This window comes from Vidua chalybeata, chromosome 5 (assembly GCF_026979565.1).
Source record: "Vidua chalybeata isolate OUT-0048 chromosome 5, bVidCha1 merged haplotype, whole genome shotgun sequence".
NCBI lineage: Eukaryota > Metazoa > Chordata > Aves > Passeriformes > Viduidae > Vidua > Vidua chalybeata.
Genome location: NC_071534.1, coordinates 7,079,893 through 7,093,116, shown reverse-complemented (window position 1 = coordinate 7,093,116; position 13,224 = coordinate 7,079,893). Strand labels below are relative to the sequence as shown.

Genomic DNA, 13,224 nt, shown 5'->3' with positions numbered 1-13,224 from the left:
CCCTCCAGATCCATAATTTAAAAGCTTTGATTTGAGCTCTTAGTCATAACTTAGAGGCCAGACTTGGAGGAACAGGGTGCTGTTGGGCTGGGGTTCTGCTCAGACCCTGCACAGCTTCTGTGAAGAGTGGACTTCTGAGAAGGGCTGTGACCTGAGACATTTCTTTGGATGCTGTTTGTCCTTCAGAGTTTTTGTCTCAGGCCCGAGGCTGGATGAGGTGCTGCAGATGTGGCATCAGGTGTTATGAAACTCAAGGGCTGGCTCTGAGCCCTTGGCCTCTTTCCTGCTCAACTCAGACAGTAAAGGCACCACCAGCGTGTGCTTTGGGCTTTTTCCCTCATCAGAAGGATGAAGGCTCTGTGTCAGTGACAGCACATCCAGGGTCCTGCTTGGATGCCCCAGGAGAAGCTGTTTCCCATGTTCCTGACTTTCCACTATACCCAGCCTTCAACTGTTTAATTTCCCAGCTTGTGCCATGAGCCTGTGCAATGTTCATCTCTCATGTCTCCAGGCTGGCCTATCAGGGGTAGGAAAACAATGAAACAGGATGGATGGCCAGAAGTCCAGCTCCTGGCACAGGTCTCTTTAGCCCTTTCCCTGTACATGGACATGTAAAGAGCTTTGTATGGAGAGCTTGTGGCATAAATGTGAACATAAAAAGGGTATTTAAGGGTTACTATCGAGTTTTTCAGGCAAAAAAAGGACATCTTGGTGTCAACTGTCCTTGATGGAAGAGTGTGTCCTAAAAGTATTGTAAGTATTTCCAGTGTGACCAGACACACATCCACAGAACTCCAGGATGCTGAGATGAGATTCCTTCTGGGATCTGGACAGAGATTCTTCTCTTTGTAATCTGTTCAGGTTTGATTCTAGAAACACTGATCACACTCAACAAATACCTGTGAATTGCTTAGGCTGTTCAAAGACTCCCCCATTTAATGATTGTTTGCTAGTTTGTTGCACAAGGCCATCTAAATTCTGGGCTTGGCTTTGGGATTGCTTTTCTTGCCTGCTTTTTGCATCATTTACACTTGCATAAGAAGGAGTTGAGAAGGTTGAAGAGATTTCATGATGGCCACACAAACACTTCTGAGGCAGAGTTTTCTATGAAGAGATATTTACACAATTATCCAGAAGTCCTTTGCATACCTTGAACATTTTTTCGTGAACTTGAAAAAAAATTAAACTGCATTTTCCCAGACAATGAATGAAGGGGCTACAAACAACATCAAAGCAAATGTGTGTGTGGTTTATTTTTAAAGCATTGCAAATCCTTCTTTTTTTTTTTTCCTTTTAATTTTATCTTTTTACAGTATCCTCCCAGCTGTGTTCCTGCTAAATTCACTTAGAACCAAATAAGGCATATTTTGGGGATATGTATTTTTCTAAGCATTTCACAGTTTTTGGGGACATTACTTTAACATCTGGTTTTATTTCCTTGTTAATTCCTTTTCCTGACTCTGAATATAAAATAGTCAGGAAAGTATGATTTCAAGGGTAGGATGTTTGTATGCTTTGAAAAAGCTCCATCTTAATGTATACACTTAATCTCAGAACAAAACAATGAGAATGAAACTCTAAAGGCCATATAATTGATATACAGAGATTTTACTTTTGTGTGCAAACATATTGTTCCTGACATTAGAAAGGGGAAATATCTGAGGACTTGTACTCAAAAAAAAGGTGTATGTGAGAGAAGGTCCTAGGGGAATCTGTTTCAAGAGTTAATTGTAGGTTGTGACAACAATGCTGAAGGAAACTATTTTAAAGTATAATATTGTGCTATGTGCACAGAATATTGGGCTATTTTCTCAGAAAAGTGCAACTCCTCCCTCAATGGAGAGAGAACTTATACAGGGATTTGCCAAAAAAAGAAGCCACAGTAAATAGGGCATTGAAACACACCAATACTTTTTCTATGCTAATATTTTTTTAACTCTGAGATGTAGATCACAGTCAGATTTATTAGTTTAATATATTTTTGATATATATTTATATAAAATTCACCTTTGTTTAGATTTAAAGAGGAGTATTTCTGAACTTGGAGGATATCAGTGACAAAAAGAGGGATGAAAGTGCTGCACAACACCACTGGCTCCTGCATCCACAGAGACACTTCTGTTCTTGCTTTTCAAAGGCTGCCACCAAGTTTTTCAAAGGAAGCTGGGAAGAAATAGTGGCACCTTGTAGATTTTCTCCTTTTACTTGATTGTGTATCATTTTCCTTATAGGGAAAAGGACAGGAAAGAAACAGCATGGACTAATCAGTTAATTATGTATAAATGCAGAAAATAGATTCTGAACCCTTTGTCCTTTGTTAAATTTATTGTTTCCTTTGGTTTGTGCTTGTGCTAGCATGCTAGCAGCTTGAAGCTTTATTGGAAACGTTCATAAAGCATAGTGACAAACTTTTGTCTCTTCATAGCCCTGCTCTGGGATATTTATTCCTGGGACCAAGCTGGGAAGTAGAATTTTATGGGGTTGTTAATGCACAAAGCTCCTCAACAATTTGCTGCTCCCTTCAGAAGCTATCAAAAAACATTATTTTTTTTTCCCCCAGTTATCCAGTTTGGGTTTGTCACACTCTTTGTTGCCTCCTTCCCTCTGGCCCCTGTCTTTGCGCTTCTGAACAACGTCATCGAGGTTCGTCTTGATGCAAAAAAATTTGTTACTGAGCTGAGGAGGCCAGACACAGTGAGAGAAAAAGATATAGGTGAGTAATGAAAGAGCACTGCAGTGAAGATAAGACCAAAAATACAATTAAACAAAGAATAAAATTTATAATGAACCCATTAATAATAAATAAATTTATAATGAACCCATTTTCTTTCACTTACAGGTATTTGGTATAACATCTTGAGTGGTATTGGAAAGCTTTCAGTGATTATTAATGTAAGTGTTTGATTACACCAGTTTCTAACCATGATCTTGGGACCTTCTGCTGTTTCTTCAATGTAATTTAAAATTCTTTATAATTTATTGTTTATAATTGTTCATATTTCATAGTCCCTTCAACGTAACTTAAAAGTGGCATCTAATTTTCTCAATTGCTCCAATACAACAGAATACAGATCTATTATGTTTATTGTGCTGGATGTACTCTCTAAGTAAAATTTTCCTCTATATGCTTTAAGATAAAAAAAAATCTCATGCCCTAGGACTTTAATCCTAATAGTTTCTAGTGGGTTTTTAGCCTACAGATCAGAATCTCATTAAATCATTTACGTTGGAAAATATCTTTAAGGTCATGCAATAATACCAGAGATATTAAAAGTATCAAAGCCATTTAGAAAGGGAGGTGATTTTCACTACTGAAGGGAGAACTTGTGGAGAGGTGTTATGTAATTTCTTTAATAAAATAGCTCCCAGCACAACAGCACAGCCTAATGCCTCCACACTCTAATGCCTCCAGAGGGGCAGTGTTGTTTCACATGTGGCTCAGTGTTGGTTCACTCATGGCTCTCCAGTTTCCAGGAATTAAGGTCGGAATTCTGTGGAACTCTGCACATCCCCATAATCTCACTGTCAGGCACAGACTTCAGCTGTCCAGCACTGAACTGTGCTAGAGGAGAAAAACTCTGCAGCCTCTTGTTTTTCTCTGAATACACTTTGCAGATTTATGATCCTTGATTGTTTGCTACTCTGGAAATGTTTATTTCCTGGGGATTCCAGTAAAGTATGATTAGATACCTTTTCTTGAAAGAAATGTAAATATGTGCATACCTGTTTCAGAAAAAAGTACTGAATGCCCAATTCTGCTTCTCTAACTGGATAATATTGACACAAGAAATTATTATGTAGCAAAATATAGTTTTCAGTCATCATAGGATAGTAGAATGGTTAGGGTTGGATGGGACATTAAAGATCAACTCATTCCAAGGCCCCTGCCATGGGCAGGGACACCTTCCACTATCCAAGGTTGCTCCCAGCCCCATCCAGCCTGGCCTGGAACACTTCCAGGGATGGGGCAGCCAGAGCTTCTCTGGGCAACCTGTGCCAGGAACTCAGCACCCTCACAGGGAAGAATTCCTTCCCGATATCCAGTCTAAACCTGCTATCTGTCAGTGTGAAGCCATTCCCCCTTGTCCTGTCACTCAAGGCCCCTGTCAAAAGTCCCCTCTCCAGGTCTCTTAGAGTCTCTTCATGCATTGGAAGGGGCTCTTAAATCTCCTCCCAAATCCTTCTCTTTTCCAGGATGAACAATCCCAATTCTCTTGGCCTGTCTCCATAGCACAGGGGCTTCAGCCCTCTGGCCATCTTCATGGCCTCCTCTGGACCTGCTCCAAGAGGAGAATCCAGAGCAGAAACCAAAGAGATTGTTATTGATATGATGTAGAGATTTCTGCGACTGGTTGCCCCCACAATCACACCAGTTTTATGGGATACCAGTCTCACGAGGTTTAATACCAGCATGAGATCCCCCTGTGTGAATCCTGATGCTGAGGGGAAAATGGACATTTACACTCAACAGGTTTGGTGTAACTACACCAAAATACAGCCCAAATTATACCAACTGGCTATTAGGTCTTGTTGTAGGGTTTTTTTTTTTTTAACTAGTGATAAACCTCCTAATGGCTCCAGAGATCAAAACAATTGGAGCAATGTACAGTCATTAATTTGTTTTGCTACTTCCCTAGCTGAGTCTTCCCTTGGAGGGACAGAGCAGGTTACTGTGCAAATATTCTGTACCAATTCTGACCATATAACTATCCCTTCACCACCACTCTAAATTTACCCGAAAATGGAATTTTTCCCCTGAATTACTTAACCTGGAGACACAGATTCACAATGCTGTTGTTTGCTTGTTTGGTTTTTTTTTTTGTTGTTTGCTTGTTTTTCCATCTCTCAGGCTTTTGTCATTGCTGTCACCTCCGATTTCATCCCACGCCTTATGTATCAATATGCATACAGCCAGAATGGAACCATGCATGGCTTCATCAATCACACCCTCTCATACTTCAATGTCAGCCAGCTCAAGGCTGGGACACAGCCAGAAAACTCCCTGTTTGCACAGGAGGTTTCATTCTGCAGGTAAAGTACTTGTAAGGGCAGTTTACACAGTTGAGGGAATTTCCTTGGCTCTTATGTCATTTTTCAAAGTGGGAATTGATAAAATTCACTTATTTGGCCACATATTCAGCAATATTCATGTGCCTTTGAAAATGTGGTTTTGCAAGGGGTTTTTTCAGGGCATTAAAAGGCAAAATAAAAAATTTAGACAGACTTGATCCACAGAAAAAAGCAAACTAACACTTTCTTTGCTGAAAGATACAGCTTTAATTAAAAATAATGATTTTTTTAAACTGGACACCCAGTAATTAGAACCAGGCTTTCTCTGTCTTTACTAAATTCAGTCCTTACTTGCTGAGATATCAATATATTATACCCATCTTTAGAACCTGCACCAGTCACCATGTACTTGTCTTCTATTTCAGATACATCTTTTCTGATTGGGGAAACAAGGCTCAGCTTCATTTAAAATATGTTCCAAACACCAGATACCTATAGAGTAGTTCCAGTTTGCGTGAGAAATCATTAATGTGGCTCCAGTTTTCAAAATAACTTGGTATTTTTATAATAATATGCAGAAATTCAAAGAGCTGGTTTAAGGCATTACAACCCCCAGCTGTTCAAAACTGAGCTGCTTTGGGTCAGTGTTATACTCAACAGCCTGTCTCCCCTTCCCTCTTTACTCCCTTGAAATCCCCCTCTGCTTGGTCTCTGCAATGGCACAAAATAATTATAAAAGATCCTCTTCCATTTATTTAAGGATAGCCTGAATATAGAGTGGTTTTCCCTTGCTTTGATTTGCAATATATTTCATACTGATTTCAAGTGGGGTATATATCTTGCCCAACTATAACCCACAAAATGACACCCCCCAGTTTCTTCACTGGAAGCAGGGTAGAGAGGGAGAGAAATCTGTCCCTGTCACTCTGGCAGTGCTGTTGGGATTGCCTTTGGGGGGAACCTAACTTCTCACCTTGACTACAGCACAGGATAGATTGATGCACTCCTAACTTTTGAGCAACTTATAATAAGCATGTGAGCTCTGCAATTCCTCATTTCTGCTGCTGGGACTTGTTTGTTAGCAAAGTATTCCCTGTTAGAGTATGCAGCATCTCTGGACTTTCAGATTTGTAAGTCTGTGAAATGCTTTTCCACTCTCACTCTAGCACATTTTAATTTTTCATCCCTAAATTCCCATGTGTTTTCCTTCAACAAGCATCTTGATCCACTTCACTGTGATTTTGCTACTTTCACTATGCTGCTTTTTACCTTGTTCCATCCAGTGGCCTCTGTTTATAGATGTTTAAGTGCTGGTGTGTTTGGAAAATGTGCATTAACAACAGGGTAAAACTCACATTAGTTTGGTCATACACAGCCAAATACTCAACAGAGGCCAAATACAGGGAGGAGGGAATAATCTACACTGCATTCAAAAGTGGTCCCTTCCTGATGACACCTCTAAGAGACTGAGAAGAAGAAAAAAATTAATGTTTGCCCATGTGTTAGTCTGAGTGAGACAGAACTATGGGAATATTTCTCTTATCAGGAAACAATTGGGAAAATATGTCAGCATCCACAAACACTGTTTCTCATTATCATCTGCCTCATTTGAATCTTATCAAAATCTCAGCTTTGGACAGAACTCTCACTGTGATAAAGTACGGGGTCTCTAACTTGCGTCCCAAGAGACAGGCAACCACACACTGCCCCTCGAGCTGGAAATAAAATCTGTATTTCTGTTTCTGGCAAATGCATTGAGAACAAGCTGACCTCTCTTATTCTTAGATTTCTGTGACCTCTGGAGATAAATGTGGTTGTAATGAGGCTGCATTTTTCTCCTTACGGGCATTGCCAGAGATTAAGGTATCTTAAAAATAACCGTAACAAGCCAGAAACAACTCTGAACATACAGAATACATTCTTCAAATATTTAGAGCAGCATTTTCTGCAGTGCTGTGAACTCTTTGGCACTGCTTCTAAATAAAGGTTGCAGTAAAGCTGTTCTGATGCACAGTATTAGTTGTAATTTTACTTTTTTCTTCTTTCAGGGAAAAATGGCATTTGAATAGCTGAAGGCAAATTAGAAGCAAATCTTGCTAAGATATGGGATATTTTTATTGGTTTTTCCCTTTTAATCCTTGTAGCCTTGTATGATTATGGAGTACACACAAACCTACTGGTCACACTGAAAAAAGGAAGCAGCAGATATGGAGTCATTCAAGGGACTTTTCCTTTAGCATAGGTCTGCTCCAACATTCAGCAATTTTATAAAGTGTCTTTGAATTTATTTTCTTAATGTCATGGGATTCATCTCATCTATTCCTAATGATCAGTAGTGGATGCTAACATTTTTCCCTGACTAATTTTTTTGTACTCCTGCACTGCTACTTCTGTGATTATGGATGTTTTCTCCAATTTCTTCTCAAGGCCAGCTTATTGAACTTATTTGGACTGATTTGAAATTTCACCTATATACAAAGTTAGAAAATTTTTTTCCCCACATGATAAACTTCTGAAATACATTAACATCTTTGTCTTAACTCCGGCTTCAATTCTCTCCACCCAGCTTCCCTCTACTTTCAGTACACATTTTTCTATTCTTCCTTTTAACTTTTTTGTGCTCTATTCTTCAACCATGTTAACCACTTCATATTCCTGTCCTTTTTCAGTGTAATTACAGTTGCTTGCTATTTTTGGAAACACAATAATCTTTGCAGCACTGGTTGATTGCTGTTCCTACCATGCCTGCTGAATCAAATATTTTACGAGTGAAGCATTGAAGAGGTGAGGGAATCAGAGAGTCATAGAATATCTTGAGATGGAAGGGACCCACAAAGGTCATCAAATCCTGACCCTATACAGAAGACCCCAAAAATCACACCTGAGGATATTGTCCAAACGCTTCTTTAGCTGAAAAGATGGTCTTTGTAAAAAAGTCCTATGTGTAGAATCTAGGGGTTAGAAAAGGCCCTTTGGAGTCCCATGTGCCAGAGAATAATTTAAAAAAGGAGGTGGGGAGGAGGCCCAGCTCCCTCATCTATAGCTCTGGCAACATTTTCCTTCACCATAAATCATTTGCTAGTGTTCTGTTGAGTGTATGTTCAGGCATCACAAGCAGTGTGATTCCCAGCTGAGCCAGGTGAAATTTCCAAGGGGTCTGATGTCCTGCAACACTTACATAGTTTGTGAAGCTCAGAATGCATTAAATGGAATACCCACCACAGTTGGTGACCCTTCCAGGTGAACCTGGGCTCCGTTTCAAGACTGAGATTGATTTATAGTGGTCAGCAAAGTCCACAAGAAACTCAATGGCTTTCTTTGGCTTTGATGTTCAAGCAGATTAAGTTCAAGGGAACTGACTTTGGCCCTTGATGCAGCACTCATACAGATTTGAGCAATATGTGGGAGTCCACAAGGTCCAGAAAAGTACCAGAGGGGGGATCTGGCAGTGCAGGAACAGCACAGGAATTCTAAGATGGGACCTGTGTATGCACTGCTGAGCAAAACCATCCAGGGGCTAACACAGCCCAGGGAGTTCTTCCCTAAATTAACACAGCCTCCAGTTTAAAGCAGTTTTCTCCACCCCGTGGGCTGTACCTCGTGTCCTTTGTGTCCAGAAGCTGCAGCACAGAATGACATCCAGCATTGCAGACTCAGTTTCTTGGGGGTAGGGAGCGGCAGGATGTAGGGGATGTGTGGACTGCAAATGTGTAGTTTAACATGCAAAACCATGTGGGTAGAACCTGAAGGTAATTTTGGCAAGAGCACCTGCAAACTGAAGCTGACAGATTTTATATATGAACCTTCTCCATTATCCCCCAATGGAGGCTTTTGCACAGTCTAATGAATCTTACTGTCAGGACGGGTTTTGTGGTATTCAAAACAGATTTCCCCTTTCTTAATTTCATCCCATTACTCCTAGTCAAACACTGGGAACAGCACTAAATTATCCTTTTCAGTCCTAAGGGCACAATTTGCACATGGTTATCATGTCCAACTGTGGCTGTTACTTACCAAAGTGGAGCAATACATGTGCTGCTCTTTAATCTTCCCGATAAGTCAATCTCCTCAGCCCTTGTACTGTTCTTCTGAACTACCTTCAATTTGTCGCTATCTTTTTCTTTGGTTTCCTTTTTTTTTTTTACTTTTTTTTTTTCCCTTCCCCTCCTCTCTGGAATCTGTGCAGCTGAATGGCTGAATGCAACGATCCAGGTGTGGATTTAGCTGGGCTGTTCAGAGGAAGGCTAATTTCCCACCCCAGCACCATTGTGACTTTTGCTGATACACCCACAAGTCATGCACTGTCCTACTGCAATATTTCAAACTTGTGCTAACGTGCTAGCCTCTGCAAGCTCCAGGCTATTTCCACTTTCAAACGCTATCCCTTCAAAGATGCTTCAAGTGTTTTATTTTTAATTATTTTCCATTTCCCCATATTATTCTCATTGTGTTTCCTGTCTCCATTTCTTTTTGCTTTCTGTGTTTCCTGCAATTTGCAAAACTTTCCAATTTAGGAGCATCTGTGATTTTTATTAGCCTGTTGTTTATTTCCAAATGATTGATGATAATACTAAAAGCAACAGTCTTTACACCAAAGCACTAAGGCTCTGTTTTATCCTGTCCAAGGCTAGACAGTTAATTTAGGAAGTGCCTTCCCCATGGCTCCCTCTTTCGTTAATGCAAAGACAGGAATCACCAAAGCATGAGTCACATTTTATGTGGGCTGAATTATTCCCTAAATTAATTAAGTTTTAGGTAAAATGGATGCAGGTTTATCTACTTCAGTCTGAAAATGCCTTGGACTAACTTTCTGCTTTCATTTCAGCATTTTATTCCCTGTACGTTGATGTCAACTTACATTAAAAAATGAAGGGGACTTCTGTCAATCCTCAAAAATCTGGACATTTCCAACATTAAAACAATGTTCTGATTTTGGTTACAACTGTGAAAACCAGACTAAGTGTGTTAAATTCAGTGGAGGTAGTCCAGCTCTAATTCTGAAGTTGTATTTCATAATAAGGGTTGAAGTAAGAACATCTGGAGGATTTGATTCTTTGGGTTTTGTGATTGGAAAATCACATTAAGCACAGCAATTGATGCTGGAGGAAATTACTGGAACTGTGATAACTGAGCTGTCTCCATCTCCAGGTTCAAAGACTACAGAGAACCACCTTGGTCCCCACACCAGTACGAGTTTTCTAAGCAGTACTGGGCGGTCTTGTCTGCTCGCTTGGCTTTTGTGATTCTATTTCAGGTAAGTCTGCTGACACTTTCAGACACAGAAATATCATCATACATGGATCCAAATGTGTGTTCCAAAGCAGCCCATGTCCAATAGACATGGAAAGCAAGACCCACAGCTTCTTTTAGCCCTTGGCGTTAGCACTGGTCCCCAAAATACCCCAGGCTTTTGAATGTTTAAGTGGACTTTGCCAACTTTTATACTCTCAGTGGTACCACGTGTAAAAAAGCACATAAATGCTATGTAAGCTTGTTAACTGCTGTTCTTTACCCAAAGCAAGAAATAAACAGAAGTAATAAATACTCCAAGGTTTTTTGCTACTTTCTTGAATGGAGAACAGTAAATTGTCCCCAGTGTGAGGATTTCATTAGCAAGGGATTTGCTATCATGGCTTGCCTTTCCAATGGCTTCCTTTTGCCCTCCTCCATGATCTGGGATCCTTCCACAACCAAATTGGGCCTATCCCTCTTTTTCAAATCTGCCTTTATTTTGTCCCCACCTGCCAATTGTTCCCAAGAGTTTCCGTGAATCTTGCCTGGTTTGTATTGCCCTCTTTTGATTCTTTGCCATGCCTTCAGTAATTTTCCACCACTGGCTGCAAAGCACTTGAAAGCAGCTGGCTCTGCTGGGCTTCAAACCCTCTGCCTGCTCTGCCAGAGAACATTCCCTGGTTAATTAGCTCCATTGTCTTGGATGGGGACAGAGAGTTCATGCTAGCAGCCCTGTCAGCAAACTGCTCTCACACATTTCCAGGCATTACACAACACAACAGTCTCAAAGCATTATTGTGGCAATACAAACCCCCAAAGCATTGCTTATCTATAGATTTCACAAGCAAGAAAAACTTTTTGCCCAGTCTGCTTCCTGCTTGATGTTATGAGCAGTACCTGTAATCACCTTGACACTTGAGGTTTGGGGTTTTGTCTTGCACACTGTGGTAGTGTAAAAAACAATCCTGCTTGTCAGCAGACAGAAGGATTTGAGGACAGAATGGCCATGGAAGTTCTCTGCTGTGTGCTCAGGCCACACTGGAAACACACAGGTATCTTTGCTTTGTGTTTCAGTATTGGAGGATGTCCTTATATTAATAGATTCTGAACCCAGTATCAAGGAATTGGATATTGAGAACTAGGCACCTTTGGATGCCTGTAAAGAATAATGCTGAAGTATCTACTAAGGCTGTGGATTATTTGATGATTCTGTGTCCTTTCCTATTTCAAACCTAACTGTTTAATTCATCCTCTACACTGAGGGGTAGTTGTGCACAAACCTCAGCTCTTTCTTGAAATAAAGCCTTAATCAACTGCTTACTACTACACACCACCAGCAAAATGTGTTTGACATCTGTCTCATAGCTGTAACAAGGGTTTGGTTTTGCTCCAGTGTGAGTATTTTGGATTTTTCATGCTTGCTTCACGTCTGTTGCTGTGCTTGCAGAACCTGGTGATGTTCCTCAGTGTTCTGGTTGACTGGATGATTCCTGACATTCCCAAGGACATCAGTGAACAGATCAAAAAGGAGAAGACCGTGCTTGTTGACTTCTTCCTGAAGGAAGAGCATGAGAAGCTGAAGCTGCTCGAAAGCTTTATGGCCCACGACAAGCGGAAACGCAGGAGCGGGAGCAAAAGCAGAAGGAGCAGGGCTGCCAGCTTCTCCCAGTGTCACCGCAGCCCCAAGGGCAGCTTCACCTCCTTCAGCTCCCAGCACACCGTGGTGTGACTCCTGAGGGAAGGGGACAGCCTGTGCTTGCCTCTGCTTACTGTGTGATGTGATTCTGAGCCTGGAGCAAGGGAGGGAGAGAAGGGACAGGGAGAAAAGGAGGCTCTTTGTTTCCTTAGGGTCTCCAGATGCGAGGGGCTCTGTTACAATTTAAATGCCCTCTGGGCTGCAGCATTTCCAGATTTCATCAGTGCGAGATAAGGGCTATACTGGGGCTGTAGCTGGCTCCTGTGGTGACAGTGCATGCAAGCTGGGGAGGCATGCAGGAATTCTCCTGGCAGGAATTCTCCTGGCAGCCATCCCTCCTCCTGCAGATGCCCAGTGAGGCATGGGGCACTCCTGCTTTAGTCTCTATCCTTGGGCAGGTTGGACTGACTGGAGAAGGACTGACCATGGAGAAGTGCACACACCTCATGGTCTCATTGGCTGTAGCTGCCAGTGAAGGGTTTGCAAACATGTGGAGTCTCAAGGAGTCTTTGTGCCTTCCTAACCTATTCTGCCACAGGGTGCCACCTCTGGAGGGCATGCAGGGCTCTGGGAGATGTGGGAACAGAAGGAATTTAAATCACTGGGCACTTGCATCTATGGATATATTGTGCTTTGCTTAGCAGGAGCTGGAAGGCATGTGCTGGTGAGCAGGGAGGCCATCAGAATGGCTGAAGCTGCCAGAACCAGGGAAGCTCCTTGGCACCCATTGTCCTGAACAAAAAGCTAAAACCAAACCTTGCATGTTTGATTCTCCTCTCACTTAGTCTTGGAATTCAGCCAGTGTCAAGAAGAATCATGCCACTGAACCACCAGTGCAAAGCTGAGGAGTGAGAATGGAATCAAGCCCTGGAAATCATGTGGCATCTCCATGTACACAGCATGTAAAGTAACAAAAATTGCTGCTGTTGTGATTTACTGTAAAGTAAAATATTTTGCAGAACTGCATTTCACTGGAAGATATACATATTCACTAACCAAGCTTTCACCTACAAGCATTTAAGGAATAACTTTACTCTGTCATGAATGAAAATTAAACTTTCTTAAAAAATCAGTTTCTTTTCCTATTGATTTTGTCTCTAACTCAGCTTGAAATTCAGAGTCTGGACAAAAGGTTTTCTTCTCATTTTGTCTTCTCAACAATACTTTCAAAACAAGAAAAAATACAAACCAAAAGAAATACTTCAGCTTCAGCCATTCTACAAAAGAAATACTTCAGCTATTCTATTCAGGATTGCTCTTTAACATAATAATCTTATTTATATATT

At 41.1% G+C, this 13,224-nt stretch overlaps 1 protein-coding gene across 1 annotated transcript in view; it reads left to right on the top strand.

Annotated features, from left to right (window-relative positions):
* Positions 1-13,010, top strand: part of ANO2 (anoctamin 2) — a 138,548-nt gene extending 125,538 nt beyond the window's left edge. The window contains exons 25-29 of the mRNA XM_053942726.1: positions 2,561-2,713; positions 2,840-2,892; positions 4,850-5,031; positions 10,159-10,264; positions 11,690-13,010. Coding sequence (XP_053798701.1) covers positions 2,561-2,713; positions 2,840-2,892; positions 4,850-5,031; positions 10,159-10,264; positions 11,690-11,971 — 776 coding nt within the window. The 3' untranslated portion in view covers positions 11,972-13,010. The remainder of the gene's footprint in view (positions 1-2,560; positions 2,714-2,839; positions 2,893-4,849; positions 5,032-10,158; positions 10,265-11,689) is intronic.
* Positions 13,011-13,224: the final 214 nt, after the last annotated feature.